Source organism: Littorina saxatilis, linkage group LG4 (genome assembly GCF_037325665.1).
Source record: "Littorina saxatilis isolate snail1 linkage group LG4, US_GU_Lsax_2.0, whole genome shotgun sequence".
Classification (NCBI taxonomy): Eukaryota; Metazoa; Mollusca; class Gastropoda; order Littorinimorpha; family Littorinidae; genus Littorina; species Littorina saxatilis.
In genome coordinates this window covers 4,517,821-4,537,906 of record NC_090248.1, presented here as the reverse complement: position 1 = coordinate 4,537,906, position 20,086 = coordinate 4,517,821, and the positions used below count along the sequence as shown (strand labels likewise).

General features: G+C 40.9%; 2 protein-coding genes across 3 annotated transcripts in view; both read left to right on the top strand.

Annotated features, from left to right (window-relative positions):
• Positions 1-4,628, top strand: part of LOC138963821 (uncharacterized) — a 6,841-nt gene extending 2,213 nt beyond the window's left edge. The window contains exon 2 of the mRNA XM_070335677.1: positions 3,668-4,628. Coding sequence (XP_070191778.1) covers positions 3,668-3,942 — 275 coding nt within the window. The 3' untranslated portion in view covers positions 3,943-4,628. The remainder of the gene's footprint in view (positions 1-3,667) is intronic.
• The window catches only part of LOC138963815 (scavenger receptor class F member 1-like), a 66,916-nt gene extending 47,048 nt beyond the window's left edge, over positions 1-19,868 (top strand). Inside the window, exons 1-9 of one of the 2 annotated variants that reach the window (XM_070335671.1) lie at positions 6,814-7,074; positions 9,060-9,152; positions 9,886-9,984; positions 11,143-11,235; positions 11,671-11,769; positions 14,059-14,199; positions 14,365-14,449; positions 14,891-14,952; positions 15,814-19,868. In XM_070335671.1, the coding sequence (XP_070191772.1) occupies positions 6,987-7,074; positions 9,060-9,152; positions 9,886-9,984; positions 11,143-11,235; positions 11,671-11,769; positions 14,059-14,199; positions 14,365-14,449; positions 14,891-14,952; positions 15,814-16,049 (996 nt within the window). In that variant the 5' untranslated portion in view covers positions 6,814-6,986 and the 3' untranslated portion in view covers positions 16,050-19,868. Of the gene's footprint in view, positions 1-6,813; positions 7,075-9,059; positions 9,153-9,885; positions 9,985-11,142; positions 11,236-11,670; positions 11,770-14,058; positions 14,200-14,364; positions 14,450-14,890; positions 14,953-15,813 lie in introns of those variants that run through there. The other variant, XM_070335669.1, reaches the window with a different exon arrangement.
• Positions 19,869-20,086: the final 218 nt, after the last annotated feature.

Here is a 20,086-nt window from a genome sequence, read left to right as displayed (position 1 = left end):
TCGACTTCACAACACAGTTGTTGAAACAGCCTTTTAAGTTGTCAGTGTATGCTGTTGTCGATAGAAACATCGCCGTGGTACAGATGGGTGAACCGGAATCATGCGTCGGCCATTTTTCTCAATATGCTTTTGGATATTGAGTAAAATGGCCGACTTCCGCCGCATTATGCTTTGATGATCGGAAGAGACCATCCAATCACAGCCCCCGAATTCCCCCACGTGTTCATCAGAATAGCTATATAGCAGTATTTGAATAAGGCGTTGTAGGACAGCTGGAGATAACTCCAAAGTTACACATACGATTGCGCGAGCCAGAGTTACTCAACTAGTGCTGTGTTTTGTTGCTTGATATCGTGGGTGGTAAACCAGCAATTGGGTAAGGGTTACTTTCTCTCTCTTTCTGTCTCTCTCTGTCTCTCGTTCTGTCTCTTTCTCTGTCTCTCTCTCTCTCTCTCTCTGTCTCTCTCTCTCTCTCTCTCTCTCTCTCTCTCTCTCTCTCTCTCTCTCTCTCTACCGACGCGGGTAGCTGTGTCTATCTATATCGTCCAATCTCAAAGCACAGTCCACGCCCACAGACGGTCTCAAACATTCTGTCAATGTCAAGACTTTTAAAGACAGATATTTCTCATTCCTTATACATGGCACATTTCGTTCTCACTTAGCCTGAACATATTTATATTGTTGATGCCTTATGTGTACCTTTTACACGTTTCAGTAGATAAATGTACCTAATTAATTTCATAGCATGACTTATGTAACGATGCTACATTGCTATTACTAGCAAGGTAGTTGCTTCTTTGACTCCTCAGTTTCACGGATTTTTTCTTCCCTCGAAGTTTCACACGTTTTTTGTTGCTTGAAACAGTTTTCATTATACCTTTGACAATAATATCAAGGGCGGATCTGGGGGGGGGGGGGGGGGGGGGTTACACGGGTTACGTAACCCCCCCCCCACCACCCCAAAAAAGAGGTAATTTATTGGCTCAGGATGCACCAGATAGCTCTATTTTGCTTATTTGGATATAAAAAATTTCCGGGGAGGCATGCCCCCGGACCCCCCTAGAGGCTTAGGCGCCTTCGGCGCCGTCAACTTGTATCTTCGCAGTCATTTTGTAACCCCCCCCTCCAAAGTGAATTGATCCGCCCTTGAATATGTCATGTTCGTTTGTATGTATATTTTTGTTTGTTTGTTTAGTCTGTTAATCGTGTGCTTGATTGTCGTTTGTTTTTATTACTTCTTTAATTGATATTCCAACATTTTTAAAACGTGTTATCATTAGATTAAACCCTCCCATGGGCGAGGGCTGGATGTAAAAAAGCACCTGTTTGCTTATGCCATTACCCTCGTTAATAAAGAATTTGTCATTTGTCATTCTCTCTCTCTCCCTCTCTCTCTCTCTCTCTCTCTCTCTCTCTCTCTCTCTCTCTCTCTCTCTCTCTCTCTCTCTCTCTCTCTCTCTCTCTCTCTCTCTCTCTCTCTCTCTCTCTCTCTCTCTCTCTCTCACGTTGTCCATGTGGAGTCCCTCAAGGTTCTGTGCTTTCACCAACATTGTTTTCATTCTTGATTAATGAACTGGCACTTGAAATGTTTCAAAACGATAAACATGGAATACAGTTAACACATGACGTGATGCAGATTCTCATATTGCTGTTTGCCGACGATGTACTCTTGATATCCTATAGCGCAGCCGGGTTACAGAAACAGATTGATGTGTTAAAACAGTTTACGGATAAGTTTTCCATGACAGTCAACCTGGATAAGACAAAGGTAATCGTTTTTAGAAAAGGAGGATTGTTAGCAGCGAATGAAGCCTGGAAGTACGGAAACGAGGACATAGCGGTTGTGAACAGTTACAAGTACTTGGGGCTAAATTTCACCACACAATTGTCATTGACGCAAATGGTCAGCGATCTGGCCTCAAAGGCAAAGATAAGGACTGGCCAAATCCTAAGATGTTTGTGGAGGCTAGGCAACATACCTAGAAGCGTATTGTTTTAAAATATATGACGCACAGGTCCTCCCTATCTTAATGTATGGATCTGAGCTGTGGGGATTCCAAAGGTTTGAAGCTCTTGAGAAAGCCCATGAATATGTTTTCATGCAAGAAGTTTTTGTGTGTAGGACGACAAACACCAAACAAGACTTAGGCCGCTACCCCCTTTGTGTCACCTCGTCGGTTCGCTGTATTAAGTATTGGCTGAGAGTGTTACATTTGCCAAGCGAAAGACTCCCAAGGAAAGCATATGACATGATGAAACATTTACAGGGTTATGGCAAGAAAACATGGTCTCATTATTTGAAAGAAATGTTATGCATGTACGGCTTTGGAGATGTCTGGCTGCAACAAGGTGTAGGCGATTTGAATCGATTTATAGCAGTATTCAGACAACGATTGTTTGATTGCTTCCAGCAAGACTGGCACGACAGCATCATGAACTCGGAGCGATTTGAATTTTATTCGCTCTTTAAACAAGAAATTCGCGCTGAAGTGTATATAGATCATATTCAGCTCCGCTGTTTTCGAGATGCATACATACAATTTCGATTTGGTATTTCACCCATAAACACTCACAAATGCCGCTATCGAACTGACGTTGTACTGGGCCTTTTGATTTGCCCTGTATGTGGAAGACGAGAAACATGTATTGTTTGTATGCAAAGGATATTGTGATTATAGACTTGATGTCAAAATATTAAGAGAAAAAACCCAGAGTGAAGATGCGAACAGTATTATACGTGTTATGTCTGTAGATAAAGAGGATTCAGTGGTGCAGGTGGCCAGATTCTTATATCGTGTTTTTCAAAAAAGAAAGAGTTTTTTGGACTAGTTACCCAATGTGGAACAGGTGAACGAGACGGCGATGTGTTATACATAGTTTGTGCCGTGGAACGTTAGAGCAGGTTTGATAGCAAATAATGTATGCTGGTGTAGTACACTTGTGTTGTTGTTGTACCCATTCACATTGTTGATTTATGTGCATGCTGGAAATGTTTCTATGTTAGAAAGAGAGAGAGAGAGAGAGAGAGAGAGAGAGAGAGTGACAGAGACAGAGACAGAGACAGAGACAGAGTTTGTGCCGTGGAACGATAGAGCAGGACTGATAGCCGATAATGTATGTTAATACTGTAAACGTGTTTGTCGTTGCACCTATCCATATTGTTAATATGTTTTTAGGTTTGAGAGAATGAGAGAGGGAGAGAGAGCGAGAGAGAGTGAGAGCGTGCGTGCGTTCGTGTGAGTGTATGTTAGAGAGAAAGAGATAAAACCATGTGACTGTCCATGTACAAACACACGGCATGTATTACTGACCCCCCCTCCCCACACCCCGTTGAAATGACCCTTGTGTTTTTAATCAATAAAATGTCTTACGTCTCTCTCTCTCTCTCTCTCTCTCTCTCTCTCTCTCTCTCTCTCTCTCTCTCTCTCTCTCTCTCTCTCTCTCTCTCTCTCTCTCTCTCTCTCTCTCTCTCTCTCTCTCTCTCTCTCTCTCTCTCTGTTTAATACGTTGTTATTTGTTTTGTTGTGCTTCATAATTAATTTCTCTTTTTAAAGTTTAAAAGCTTGATCGTATACAATAAAATATGTTATTATATTGAGTGCAGCGTGTTGTTTTAACTATTATCTCTGCCACACTAACCCGTTGTATCCTTATGCATTGGGCACAGTGAACGTGGCGACCAACAAGACCTACAGTCAGATCAGCGAGTACAACGACAGAGGAGCGGCCAGTAACGCTGCTGACGGCGACACAGGAGGATCCCATGCAACCGACACTTGTAGCCACACGGACTCGACGGATGGCGGGGTCGGTATCCCATCCAACGTGGACCACTGGTGGGAGGTGGACCTGGGCAAGATCTACCCTGTACACAACATCACCGTCTGGGCACGCAAAGAACCAAATGACAACATCAGTACGTATCGTAGTATAGCTATATAGTTTCTATCTGGGTACAGATATGCTTGAACAGATCGGTTGACTCTGTTCTTTCATTTTAACAACAATTGGTTTTACTTTTAATTGTAAGTATGTATGGATAAGCTGGTAGATGAATAGATCATACGTGTTTAAAGTCTAGCGCAAGGTAGGCTATAATCAAAATAAGGTAATTTTGTGTGTGTGTGTGTGTGTGTGTGTGTGTGTGTGTGTGTGTGTGAGTGTGTGTGGGTGGGTGTGTGTGTACCCATGTTTCCACAGGTTTGGTTGCCTAAATCACCATAAGGCAACCATCCACACGTGGATGGCAACCTAAACTCTGGATGGCAACCTAATTGTGTGGATGGTCGCTTCATTTAACACCGTTAAATTGACTTTTTTGACGGAAAGAATGTCATAACAATGTTCAAAATGACATTCTTTCCGTCCTCTGTGGATGGTCGCTTCATTTAACACCGTTAAATTGACTTTTTTGACGGAAAGAATGTCATAACAATGTTCAAAATGACATTCTTTCCGTCCTCTATAGGCGACGAAATAGGTCAAATTTTGTGCATTTTTTAGAGCAAAATTCTTCGATGCCGGACCGAGTACTGCACCCAGTGCTGTTGTAGTGCAAGTGCACTAGAAAGGCACTGCACCCAGTGCCGCCTCTTAGGTAACCATCCACACTTTAGGTGTGTGTGTGTGTGTGTTTGTCTTGAGAGAGAGAGAGTGAGAGAGAGCGAGAGAGAGAGAGAGAGAGAGAGAGAGAGAGAGAGAGAGAGAGAGAGAGAGAGAGAGAATGAGAGATCAAATCAAATCAAATCAAATCAAATTTTATTTTACGAGGGTTGAGGCATAAGCAATATAAACGAGCTTCTTTTCAACCAGCCCTCGCCCAGAGAGGGACTATTCTAGAGAGAGAGAGTGAGAGAGAGAGAGATAGAGAGAGAGAGAGAGAGAGAGAGAGAGAGAGAGAGAGAGAGAGAGAGAGAGAGAGAGAGAGAGAGAGAGAGAGGGAGACACAGACAGACAGACAGACAGACATAGAGTGATAGAGACAAACATACAAGCTGACAGAAACGAGAACAGACACAAAGACAAAGACAGAGGTAGATATTATACCGTAAACTACCTTGAATAAATAATCGCGTTTAAACAAGCGCGCTGTGAGCGCCCGGTGTTGAACATGTTTGCAATTAAAGCGGGAGTTGAAGCTTTCACTTCTCTTGATGCCTGCGTTTTTTACATTTAGTCAAGTTTTGACTAAATGTTTTAACGTAGAGGGGGGAATCGAGACGAGGGTTGTGGTGTATGTGCGTGTGTCTGTCTGTGTGTGTGTGTGTGTGTGTGTGTGTGTGTGTGTGTGTGTGTGTGTGTGCGTGCGTGTGTGTGTGTAGAGCGATTCAGACCAAACTACTTGACCGATATTTATGAAATTTTACATGAGAGTTCCAGGGAATGATATCCCCGAACGTTTTTTTATTTTTTTCGATAAATAGCTTTGATGACGTCATATCCGACTTTTTGTAAAAGTTCAGGCGGCACTGTCACACCCTCATTTTTTCAATCAAATTGATTGAAATTTTGGCCAAGCAATCTTTGACGAAGGCCGGACTTCGGTATTGCATTTCAGCTTGGTGGCTTAAAAATTAATTTATGACTTTGGTCATTAAAAATCTGAAAATTGTAATTAAAATTACTATTTTTATGAAACGATCCAAATTTACGTTTATCTTATTTTCCATCATTTTCTGATTCCAAAAACATATAAATATGTTATATTTGGATTAAAAACAAGCTCTGAAAATTAAAAATATAACAAGAGGCACGTAAGAAATCGACAAACAGTAACACAAACTCAATCACTCCGTCACACACACACACACACACACACACACACACACACACACACACACACACACACACACACACACACACACACACACACACACACACACACACACACACACACACAGAAAGAGCATATAGGTGAAACTGTGCAAGAAAGCACGTAGCCTACTTACAGGGACACGACTGCCAACTAGTCTCGGCCCGCTCAAAATATCAATGACCGAGACTTTCAGTAATTCCTTCGCGTGACGTCTAACCCTTTTACGTCATAATGTGACGTTAATGTAATATGACGTCTTCAAATGTTAAAGTTTCCACCACAGACATACACATACACATACATACGCACGCACGCACAGACAGACAAAAGTTAGCACCGCATAGGCTACACTTACGTGAGCCAAAAATTATGATCAAAATTAAATTTTCGAAATCAATTTAAAAACAATTTCATCTTATTCCTTGTCGGTTCCTGATTCCAAAAACATATAGATATGATATGTTTGGATTAAAAACACGCTCAGAAAGTTAAAACGAAGAGATCGAGGTACAGAAAAGCGTGCTATCCTTCTCAGCGCAACTACTACCCCGTTCGTCTTGTCAATTTCACTGCCTTTGCCATGAGCGGTGGACTGACGATGCTACGAGTATACGGTCTTGCTGTAAAAATGCAGTGAGTTCAGTTTCATTCTGTGAGTTCGACAGCTTGACTAAATGTTGTAATTTCGCCTTACGCGACTTGTTTTAAATTGCATAGGGTGCATCAATCTGTATTCTTGAAACTCTGTCTGGCTTGTCGCATAACAGCGTTACTAATGTTTCAAATGATCTAAACGTCCGAAATTATTGTTCTATATGAGTCAGCGCAAATCACCCAACGGTGTATGTTAATGCGGTTATGTGTTTCTGAAATGTACCGTGTTTTTGTTTTGTCTCATTAATCGCTAACACGGCTTTTAAAACGCCTTTAATAGCCTCTGAGAAAAATGACACCTACTCCGTTCAGCATGCCTATTTTGTTTCACCGATAGTATGAATAGCGAAAAGAAATGGAACACGTTTTCTTTTGGCTGAATATGTCCTTTTCATTTGTATCAATTTGATGCTGAACAGTGTTCGACTATCTGTACCCGTTCATAATCACGGTGGACAACAAGACTTGTGTGAACGTGACGTCACCAACGAACAACACCATCAGGAGCAACTCAGTGATGTGTTCTTCAGTCATGTACGGGCAGGTGGTGCGTCTTACACTGACGACTGATAGAACTTTGAACCTGTGTGAATTTCAAATATTTGGTAAGTTGTACTTAAGGGTAGGAGCTACCATAAAATACACCGTTTTTCTCTTTAAGTCCTTTGACCACAACATTCACGAAACAGAACTGCTTGTGTTAAAGTTTGGTGTGCATTTGCTTCAATGTTTTTAGATTGATAGTATGGTCCCCCTACACATTGCATTTAGATTGACTTTAGCACAAATTATTACATGGAAAATAAGCAAAGTGGCGTTGAATCGAAACATGTTATTTCACGGATGTGAAATTAATTTCATAACTTTTCATCAGAATGATTTGAACTGTTGCTGACATGTTTAGACATTCTGACAGATGTTAAAAGGCTATGCTCTAGGAAAAAAAGGGGTAACAAGACACATGTTCCAGTTGTCATAAATGTTTAACCCACAAAGCCAAAATCGGTATCACTTTATTTTGTTTACACAAGCCATTGAAGGATCGGCCCCAGCACACACCTTATATGATTCTGGTTTATATTTGTTTTGTATTTTAAGAAAACAATTAATATAACATAGATGAAATACATATTATACGACATAAATGCTTTCAGTCGACCTTGATATTCCACAGTGCCCATACATGTGCCGTCGACTGAATGTGCATGGTAATACCATCTATGCCAAGTTGATCTATGCCAAGTTGGTGCATGATGGCGGCGTTACTGTCTGTTAAAAGTCTCTTACGCCGATATGAAGGCATATACCCAGTGGTTACTTTATTATCTGCTCAGTTCATCGTCTGTAGGTTTTACTGCACCACATATCAGCTAGACGTACTTGGAACATGCACAAACCAGACTGTCAACAGGACTCTTGTATTCAATGATGTATGATTAAGAGCACGCGTATGACATATTTGGCATACATTATGTAGCCTTGAAATGCTGGCAGTCCAGGTCGGACGCGGGCCAGATTGTTTTCTTGTTCTTTGCTAATTGTTGTTCTGTTTCAGTTCATAGAGCCGGCACCAACGAGCACGAACACACCCATACACACAGTTCGTCATGTTGATCAAAGGATACAAGAAAATGATTATGTGAATAGGAAACAAAGTAAAGTACACGTTTAGGTCCCCAGACAATGACACCGCGATCGACAGAAGTCATAATTATTTCAAACAAGTGATGCACCACAGTTATGACACTTTTAGCAAGCCAGGACTTGCATAGAAACCACTGAGTGACGTTCGCACAATTAGTTCTGAATATCGTGGTATTCCCATGCACATTCAGTCGATGGCACATGTATGGGCACTGTGGAATATCAAGGTCGACTGATTGTATGTAGTATAATATGTATTTAATCTATGACTATGTTATATTAATTGTTTTCTTACCCCCCGCGGGTTAGGGGGAAGAATTTACCTGATGCTCCCCAGCATGTCGTAAGAGGCGACTAACGGATTCTGTTTCTCCTTTTACCCTTGTTAAGTGTTTCTTGTATAGAATATAGTCAATGTTTGTAAAGAGTTTAGTCAAGCAGTATGTAAGAAATGTTAGGTCCTTTGTACTGGAAACTTGCATTCTCCCAGTAAGGTCATATATTGTACTACGTTTCAAGCCCCTGGAGCATTTGTTTATTAGTGCTTTTGTGAACAAGAAACAATTAACAAGTGGTTCTATCCCATTCCCCCCCCCCCTTTCCCCGTCGCGATATGACCTTGAACGGTTGAAAACGACGTTAAACACCAAATAAATAAAGAAAGAAATAATTGTGTTCCTAAAATACCAAAACAACGTATAGTAGATGTTCAGAGACACAGGAGGGAGGCCATGGTACATAACGTTGTATGCAATTATACAAGGATATTGTTCTTGTTACTTGCCAAAACATGCAAAACTGCAACCCAACTCAGCCACTGTTGTGGCTCTGTTCTGCTGTCCTGATGAATATGCATACAGCTTTAATTCGGCTGCTGAGCTATGCGTTTTGATTCTATTTGTAAGCTGTTGAAATAAAGATGTCCAATCCATGCACATCTTTTCAGTTTGCAAAGATGGATTTTATGGACTGGATTGTTCGTCTCCTTGTGACAAGAACTGCGATGAAGGGTGTAACATGACAAGTGGTTTCTGCACACGTAAGTAAAAGCCTCGTCTCAGAGTTAGCAATGACTAACTGGTGTTTGGTTGTTGTTGTTGTTGTTGTTGTTGTTGTTGTTGTTGTTGTTGTTGTTGTTGTTGTTCCAGTATGTATTCGCTGTTAGCTTTTGCATTTGCTACTAAAGCGACATAACTGTGTCAACCTTATGTGCTGTAGAGTTTTACACTGGTGTACGTGTCATCATATTGACAGGATGATTGCAGGTCTGGTTCAGAACCGCAACAGATTTGACCCACATGTTCTGCGAGGAATTGTATTTCCTTGTGTGCACACGAGCAAGAACAACACCCCTAAGCACAAAGTGCCTGGAAAACAAAAATACACACAAACATGAACAAGACATTAGTGGACAATGGCCAATAATGTAATGAGCTAAGCCTCATGGGACCAGGTGTATATATCGTTAAAGGTACAATGTCTACCTAGCTAGGACTAGATGTGTGTATACGATACAATAAGGTACCCTATGCTGTATTGTGTATTGTAATGCCCACCAGTAGTTATCAACTTCAGCTTTGTCCCCTCGTTTCTGTTTGCATTTATAACGTTGACATGTTTTAGGGTTTGATATCTGCCTATCTGGTCGTGTACTCTGCAAAACCTGCACATGGTGCCACAGTCCCGAATAGCAGTAACAAAATAATAATGCTTTGTATTCCGAAGATTCTCGAAAGGTGTAAGGCTCTCACAATGTTCTTTTGTCTTCTCAGGCTGCAAGAAAGGATTTTGGGGTCCTGAGTTGTGCCATCATAACTGTTCTGCCCACTGTGCTGGTCCTACCTGTCAGCGTGATGACGGCAACTGTGAAGGTGAGTCATCGCACGCAAACTTTACTTGCCTGGATATGGAGACGTTTGTGGATTTAGAACAGCTGCGTCGCCCAAGACAAATAACGGTTTTGGGTGTGACTAAAAAAAGAACAGGGCCGGAGTGCTATGTAAACTATGAGCAGTTCTTCCAAACCCATTTAAAACATATGACACTACCAGCATGTTCCGCATATTGAGCCAGATGTTTTTGTTTTGGCAAATCTACGTTGCAGTTCCGGAGCAAATGATCAAAATTTCTTTGCGAATTTGCGTTCAAACGTGTTTTTTCCACAATATAACAATGCACAGCTCGAAAATATGGCCAAGAATTGATCTATGATACTTCGAAGAAAGAAGAATAACAAAATTATACAACAATACATACATTATAGAACACTTCGGATTGTATTGGGGGCGGGGAAATACCACAGTCGGTAGCAATGCTGGATTCAAAACCAGTTGTCGCTATCGGTGTGGGTTCGATCCCCACGTTCGGCAAGGGATTTATGTCCCTGTGTCAATTTTGTGCAGACTATCCTCGATGTCCGAACACCCCCGAGTGCACGCATGCGCACTACAAATAACCCAAGTTCACAACGAAACTCGCAGGGCTTGGAAACATGAATCGAATACACACAATGCGTGACGCATGCGGGGAAAATGAAAACGAATGGGTAGCCCGGCACTGTATAGCAGCTCGGTTTGCCTATAGTAATGAGCAGCCCGAATTTCCATAAGCGTAACCTCACAGGAATATACATACCATCCTATTTAATGGAAGGGCGCTGGTTCTGAACCCAGCATTGCTACCGACTGTGGTATTTCCCCGCCCCCAATACAATGCGAAGTGCTCTATAATGTATGTATTGTTGTATACTTTTATACGCGACGTGCTATTCCTCTGTATAGTCGCATAGCTTTATGTTTACCTAACGTTTGTGTACCTGTGTAATATTTTCTTTCATTAGCTTTGTAAGCTTTGATCTGCCAAATTGTGTCAAAATGCAACCAATCCAGCTGCCCCTCGGCAATTGTCCTTGGTGTTTTTGTTGCTGTACGCTTAACTCTTGTTAAAACAAAAGAGTATTCCTTTTTTTAGTGATATGCGTACACTTTTGTAATGTTAAAACATAACATTATTCTTTCATGCATTCTCAGTGTGCCGAGAGGGATTCTACGGACCAGACTGTTCTTCTGCTTGTCACCAGAACTGTGAAGGAGGGTGTAACAAAATCAGTGGTCACTGCACACGTAAGTTTTACCCTGAAAGTAAGTGTGTGTGTGTGTGTGTGTGTGTGTGTGTGTGTGTGTGTGTGTGTGTGGTGTGTGTGCGTGGTGTGTGTGTGTGTGTGGTGTGTGTGTGTATGGTGAATATATCGTTAAAGGTACAATGTCTACCTAGCTAGGACTAGATGTGTTTATACGATACAATAAGGTACCCTATGCTGTATTGTGTATTGTAATGCCCACCAGTAGTTATCAACTTCAGCTTTGTCCCCTCGTTTCTGTTTGCATGTATAACGTTGACATGTTTTAGGGTTTGATATCTGCCTATCTGGCCGTGTACTCTGCAAAACCTGCACTTGGTGCCACAGTCCCGAATAGCAGTAACACAATAATAATGCTTTGTATTCAAAAGATTCTCGAAAGGTGCAAGGCTCTCACAATGTTCTTTTGTCTTCTCAGGCTGCAAGAAAGGATTTTGGGGTCCTGAGTTGTGCCATCATAACTGTTCTGCCCACTGTGCTGGTCCTACCTGTCAGCGTGATGACGGCAACTGTGAAGGTGAGTCATCGCACGCAAACTTTACTTGCCTGGATATGGAGACGTTTGTGGATTTAGAACAGCTGCGTCGCCCAAGACAAATAACGGTTTTGGGTGTGACTAAAAAAAGAACAGGGCCGGAGTGCTATGTAAACTAGGAGCAGTTCTTCCAAACCCATTTAAAACATATGACACTACCAGCATGTTCCGCATATTGAGCCAGATGTTTTTGTTTTGGCAAATCTACGTTGCAGCAAATGATCAAACTTGCTTTGCGAATTTGCGTTCAAACGTGTTTTTCCCATAATATAACAATGCACAGCTCGAAAATATGGCCAGGAACTGATCTATGGTACTTCGGAGAAAGAAGAATAACAACATTCTTGTCTAATTCGACTTGCAATTTACCGTGTGCGCTGTAAAATCGCCCTACCTTCAAAGCAGACAAAAAGCAGACATCTTCATTTATATCCAAGGGAGAACGTTGATCATAAAGTCTTGCAGGACCCAAACATCCTTCTGCACGCTTTCTTTTCTTTTCATATTCAGTTGCTTCGCAAAAAATGAAATGTCATTGGTTTTCTCAACTTGTCAAGTCAGTCAAAACGACCCCAGAACACAGAACTGGGAAATGTCAGCGTTCGTCAGTCGATTTGTCTGCTCACCGGCCAACTTCCCCATGCCTTGATTCTATTCGCAACATCTTAACTTGGGTTGCAACCAAACACATGATGTGGTTATATGTGTGTGCTGTTCAGGGGAAGTAAGTCATGTGTAACTTCCGTTCGGTCTAGAGCGACACAGGATTTGTGCGTTAAAAGTCCGTGCCGTTTTGCAGAATATCAGCAGTAGCAACGTCTAACTGGCATACATCTGTCCCTGCCCGATAGTTTAATGTATACTTGATGCTAACATAGCCGTTGTTTTGCTTTGCTAAGCTGTGTATTGTAGGAATTCGAAGTTTTCCGTCGAGGTCGAGGTCGAGAGGCTTCGCAGGAATCAGCATCCTATACCTTGTAGAAACTGTAGAATTGGATGTACTCAATCACCCTAACCACGTGACATCCCATAAAAAGCCCCGCCCACCTGATTGTGTCGAGTGCCTGTGCTAAATATGGTAGGTTAAGAAATAAGCTTGTTGCATTTAGTGAATACTGAGTATAGTACCGTAAACTATCTTGTATACGCCCAGTATCGAGTAAACGTCCACCCCTTAATTTTGGTCACATTTTGCGCACGGGGTACAGTACCTAGTAAACGCCCACCCCCAGTTTCGACCAGTGGAAAAAAGGAAAGAAGATTATTCAGTCTGCTGTTATTGTTGTTTTTTAATTGTTTCCCTTCCTTCGACATGTTTCGGGGAGTGGACAGAAACATTATTCTGGACTGGCTAGAGAATCGCAATACATTTTTGACTGGGAGGGAAAAGAAGAAACAAAAGCTTCATCTTAGGCGGGAAGTTATGTCTGAAGAGGTTGATTTACGTGTTCTTTGATTTCTTGACTAAGAACGGGTACAGGGCCGTGTCGTCAGGAACAAAGATCTTTTGAAGTGATTTTATAAACTTGTTAACAGACACTAAAGCAACAAGAGAATTAGCGGGCAGAGGGCAAAGACAAAAGACAGAGAGACCGAAAGACAGACAGAGAGAGAGAGAGAGGGAGAAGAAGAGAGACAGAGAGAGAGACAGGTAGAGAGACAGAGAGAGAAAGGCAGACAGACTCGGACAGATATACAGAAAAAAAGATTAGGTTAGGTTCACTTACTTTCTCAGATAGATTCTACCAGAAAACAAGAGTTGTCTTTCCAGTCAGATAAGTTCACATAGGCATCAACCTGTACGTACTGTAACATTGGTTTAGAGGTAGATTGTCCTTGTCAACATCATCAAATCCAAAACTTGTTGCAGACTGTTTCACAGCTGCAACGCCAACAGAGAAAAAAAGAAGTGTTCGATACTCACGCCGTGACCATGCAGGCTTACCAGATTCATCGCCATTTACACGACGGAGTTGACGAAACACAAACAAATGACGTCAAAGTCTCTTTCGTTTTGTGTGTATTTTCATCATGACGTATTTTGATGACAGCATGCTCGTCACATGTCTGTCGTTCAAACTCTGTTCAGAAATATACGAGGTTAGACTCATAGACCTAAATCACGCTAATGCGGAGCAGGCCAAGTTGTCGGAGAGTATTGAATACACTCCCCAGTCTCGACAGGATACCACGCGATACCATGCATGGGCGAAGGTGCAACTTATATTGTCCTGCTGGAATGTTTATAACCTACAGAGATTGCTCTTTCAGAATGCAAACCTGGGTTTTACGGAGAAGGTTGCAGCAGAACGTGTGGATATTGTCTCAACACCACGTGTCATCATCAGGATGGTCACTGTCTGGCGGGGTGCGTGTCAGTGTTTGCAGAACCACTTTGCTTGCAAGTGCAAGGTAAGCTGGCTTAGAAATACACTGTAAAGAATATCGTGATCTGTTCGTGTATCTTACAAAACAACATTATATAACTGTGTGCAAAAAGTGAAAATAAAACAATAATAACAATGTGTTTACAAGCAACTTGTATTATATTATACTTTTATGCGTCATTTGGAACAGTGAAACAGGAGAACTGGGTTGTGCCTGTGGTGGGTTCCCTCGCTGCTGTTTTGCTGATATGCATAGGGCTCGTTGCGATTGTGTGGTGAGAACACACACACACACACACACACACACACACACACACACACACACTCACACACCACACACACACACACACACACACAGACACACACATACACACACACACACACACACACCTACCAGTAAGATATAGAGGCACATGAATTGACTCTCTCTCTCTCTCTCTCTCTCTCTCTCTCTCTATATCTCTCTCTCTCTCTCTCTCTCTCTCTCTCTCTCTCTCTCTCTCTCTCTCTCTCTCTCTCTACTACGAGGCAGTTTGTTTTCTCGGATGTAGATACGTTTTGCTTAAAAGAGTTAAAAACTGCTCATGACAGATTAATTTTTGCACGGGAAAAAAATCAATTTGTTTATAATTATTTCAGATTGATGATCAATTCAAAGCTACCTATTGTTGCTTTTTAACTTATCGCACAATATAATTATTTTATTCTGGTTTCAGTTGGTGTCGTCGATCAAGGAAAGACATTGAAGAGAATGACCAACGCGTGGCCCCTCCAGTGGGTGAGTTATTGTTGTTACTGTCTTTTGGAGACCAGCTTTCTTTGCAATTCTTGTTCCAATTAAATAAAGTGTCACCATGCCTTGTGTTGACATGTCCTGTAACAAAGTAAATGCTTGATTGCTTCTGTATACCCCCTAGTGTCTCTATACCTGAAATCTGAAATCAAAACCCTGGTTGCGGATGTGTATCTATAGGAATGCTCATTTCAATTACACTGTTTGTTTATAATAATAATAATAAGAAGAACATTTATATAGCGCTAAATCAAAAACTTTCGTTAAAAAGGCTTGCTCTAAGCGCTTGACATCTAAACTAAAACGTCATTCACACTCTTTACAATGATGTACAAGAACTTCATGTCACACTCTTTCATTCAGTATAGCACCATTCACACAGTTATTCTGTACAAGACAATAAGTTAGTCTAACATTTAGAATGTTCATAAGATGAAAACAAGAGAAAACCAGACTGATTAAAACAACTGCTTAGTGCTAACAAAGCATGAATCTTAATGATAACGTAATACATGTTTAACTGTTAAGACCATAAAAAACAAACAAACCTATATGCATGTTTGTTACATTGAAAGCCTTTTCTAAACTTGTGTAGAACATTTATGTATGAGACAGAGTTTATAAAACGCATAGGATAAATGGAGTTACAAATTCAACGTGTTTTACTAACCAGCCTGCAAATAGGGTAAAAAGTTTGTTGAAAGGCTCGAACTGATGAGTCGTAATCATCGAACATTGTAAGCAGAAAGTGTAAACTAAGAATGGTATCATATAAATAAGTTACTTGTTGACCAGTAAAGGTTTAGGACATGTACATTGACCAAGTAAGCTATCCCATATTTTCAGAACCTGAAAGCACTCAGGACCGAGACCGCCCTTCTTCAGCTTCCCCCATCTCAGACGCGGATACAACAGACTACGAGATAATCGACAATAATGACGCAGCAGAGATGCACGTGCAAGAGAACAACTACGAAAGCCCCCACCCATACTCCAACGACGACGCTGACAGAGCTCTCTACATGCAGCTGTCGCCTCCTGCTTCTGATGACGCCTCAAAGGTCAACATTGAACTTTCTTAAAACGAGCAATCCACAAATAGTGACTTCCATTGAAAATAAACAGCTGGATTTTCAAATCATGCAACCATTTTCTTAAGTGTTTGATGGTCAGAGCACTTTTGTGAACAGAAACAAACAAATTAATATTGCATGATTTTAGAGTCTGACATTTTCAAGTCATTAGAGGTAGTTATAAAGGTTGTGTGTTTTGGATGATAGTGAATTGTTGCCTTTATCTCATAGAGAATGTTGGTCCTTCATTATGAAAATCTGTCCCCACAAGATTTTGAGTTATTTTTGAATGATGCAAAAAGCCATAGTTTAAAATGTGCCGACAATATACGATGTGTGGTGGCTTGTTGGCAGACAAGCTTTTTTGTTCGTCTGAGTGGACTATGTCTTCTATTGTTTCGTCGTTATCGACCAAGGTTTAAGGCCGATCGCTTGTATGTCAGATAGAGTGATATTATGTTTTGCAATAATAGGGATTGCTGTGCATTCATTAAAGCTGGCATACATGTGTGGGATTGATTTGATTACATGGTTTAGCCAGTTTGACGATCACGTTGTTAGGCATTTGTATCAAATGTAGAACAGTTGACAGAAATTGAAGTGAGTTGATTTTGTTTTAATCTTGTGTCGATACTATTTAGTTCTGCCTCGTTATTAGCCATTGAGTATAACTGTTTTATCATCATTGCTTTGTTGTTGTTCTTTAGCCATTTACGTTGAATGACTTGTTATACATTGACATTGATAGTTTTATTCTTCTTCTTCTTCGTCGTTCGCTAGATAGTTTTTATCATAAGAATCTTTTCTAATTCCTATTAACTTGATGTTCTTTAACTATATTTATACATAAATGCATATATTGTAAAGCAGTATGCATTGTTAGAGGATTTTTTAGTAGCAGTGTTTAAATGTCGAAGCTGCTTTTCCCATTTTTACCCAAGAGACCGACTGTATATTGTGTTATTGTATTTGTCAGACTTGATTGTACCAAGTCCCTACACATGTTGTAATGCGCTTAGAGCCAAATATTTTTGTTTTTTGTAAGGGATAGGCGCAATATAAATACACTTTATTATTATTATTATTATTATTATTATTATTAAGCCTGTATGAAGAAAGGTTTGGATACATATTGTACTGGTTTACCTTAGACGGATCACGCTTTGGACTACACAGTCCGAATGATGTGGGTCGACTCGTGTACGACTCATACTTTCTTAAGAAGGATTCAACGTACAAAGTATGGGTCGTACACGACCCACGCCATCAGAATAGGGATACACGCTTTATACCGCCTCTTTGCAGAGTATGGGTCGTAAACGACTCACGCCATCCGAATAGGGAAACGCCTTATTCAATTCCATATGGGTCGTGAACGACTCACGCCATCCGAATAGGGAAACGCCTTATTTAATTCCATATGGGTCGTAAACGACTCACGCCATCCGAATAGGGAAACGCCTTATTTAATTCCATATGGGTCGTAAACGACTCACGCCATCCCAATAGGGAAACGCCTTATTTAATTCCATATGGGTCGTAAACGACTCACGCCATCCGAATAGGGAAACGCCTTATTTAATTCCATATGGGTCGTAAACGACTCACGCCATCCGAATAGGGAAACGCCTTATTTAATTCCATATGGGTCGTAAACGACTCACGCCATCCGAATAGGGAAACGCCTTATTTAATTCCATATGGGTCGTAAACGACTCACGCCATCCGAATAGGGAAACGCCTTATTTAATTCCATATGGGTCATGAACGAATCACGCCATCCGAATAGGGAAACGCCTTATTTAATTCCATATGGGTCGTGAACGACTCACGCCATCCGAATAGGGAAACGCCTTATTTAATTCCATATGGGTCGTGAACGACTCACGCCATCCGAATAGAGAAACGCCTTATTTAATTCCATATGGGTCGTGAACGACTCACGCCATCTGAATAGGGAAACGCCTTATTTAATTCCATATGGGTCGTAAACGACTCACGCCATCCGAATAGGGAAACGCCTTATTTAATTCCATATGGGTCGTCCATGATCCACAACATCCTGACTGTGTAGTTCAAATGACGTCATTGTTTATGTAGTTGTTTACAAAGATGATCCGTTAAAACATGTTCAATGGGAAGGTTCTATGGTGTTTGAAGTGTCAATCAAAAACTCCCAATAGTTTTAGGGATACAGATACTTTTGTGAAGCTCTGGGTCATCCACGACCCAGGGAGCACGTGTACGGTGAAGGTTTAAGGGAACGAAAGAAGGGTATTATATCTTTTTTTCAATGATGTCAAAGTGTTCTTGATAGTGATGCTTTTTGTTTTCAAATTGTAGAATGTTTCAAGGGAGTTTTGGATTGTCTTTGCCCCGACATTGTTGGTAAAGTCCCAAGGAGTTGAAGTTGTTTTCATTGAAAAAAAAGGTTCAAATTGGTCCATTTCTTGGGTTGTTTGAATAAGGAGCAGTACAAATACTTAAAGTAGGATTCTCGATCTCGTTTTATGTATTTATCTATTAAATTCATAATTGTTTGTTTCCTTTTGTTTTAGAAGTGCATGTTTGTTGAAGCATGCAATGTTGATTTGTATAGTAATTGAAAGTGCAACTGTGTGTTTTCACCGTGCCTTTCTGCATAATGGGTTCCACGATTTACATTACCCCTGGAACCTCCAAACCCTTCAAGACAAGTTCCAGTCAAATACAGAACAGGAGAAACTCTATGATGTGTTACAGATAGTAGTGACTGTAATAAAACATAGGGCAACAGGAAATTGTTCAAAATAATAAGAAATGCACACAACTGATATACACGCCTATATAATGCATCCTTCATTTTGGATTATTTTTCAAAGATGGGAAATTGGGAGTTCACAGAAGCAGTGACCTTAACATTTGATGAAGATTCATTTATCCGAGAAAAACCGAGTTCTATTTTCAACTGCTGCATGACCGTGGTGGGTCCTTGGTCCCCGTGAAGTTAGTCCAACACCTTGACATGTTGTCCAGCCACTTTAGAAAATGGGACCTTGTCTTCTGAAACTACACAGACCTCATGTTTTCCCCCAGGGTGGCAACAACTTTCAAAACTGTCAGGGAAACAAACTTACGAGACAATTTACACAAGCATTAGCAATCATGGATTCAACAAGGGAGGCCTGTAGAGCAAACAAGGATACAGAGCGGATAGTTATCTTGTTATGTTCATGTCTTGTACATAATTGTTCATAATTATGACATTTGTGTGTGTTTTTATGTGACCAAGTTTAGGTTGAAGGCACGTGGAAGTATTTATAGAGTTGACATGCAACTTAGTAGTCAACCGCACTCTGTGTGTGTGTGTGTGTGTGTGTGTGTGGGCGTGTGTGTGTGTGTGCGTGTGTGTGTGTGTGTGTGTGTGTGTGTGTGTGTGTGTGTGTGTGTGAAATTGTCCTGTAACATACATGTCTTGATGTTTGAAGCAAGAGGTGTAAGGCCTAACCCACAATAGCTTGGGTTACCCTGACAAATAATAAATTCGCAATAATATATTGACAACCTGTATATAATACATCCAGACTAAAACATACATTGTACCTTGGTTTTAACATTCTTCATTGCTTTTAACTAAATACATGGCTAATGGTAACGTGTGCTAAATGTGTGTCTGTGACAAAATGTGTCTGGGCGTGTGCGCGTGCGTGCGTATGATGGACAATTATGTTACATGCAATCGACTATGATTTAACGCACATCACTTGGGGTCACTTTTAATTTAGGAGGAAATACATCTTTATTAACCAATTATTGGGATGCGACCACGACGAAAAATGACTAAACAATTTGCAGCAGTTGTAATCTTCTGTGTGGTTGAACTCTCTTCGTCTCTCTCTGTATTTCCATATCTGCATGGTGTGTGTGTGGGGTGGGGGTTGTGTGTGCGTGCGTGTGTATGTATGTGCGTGTGTATGTATGTATGTGTGTTTGTGTGTGTATGTGTGTATGTGTGTGTGTGTGTGTGTGTGTGTAGATAAGAGGATATAACGAGACAGTGAAGAAGA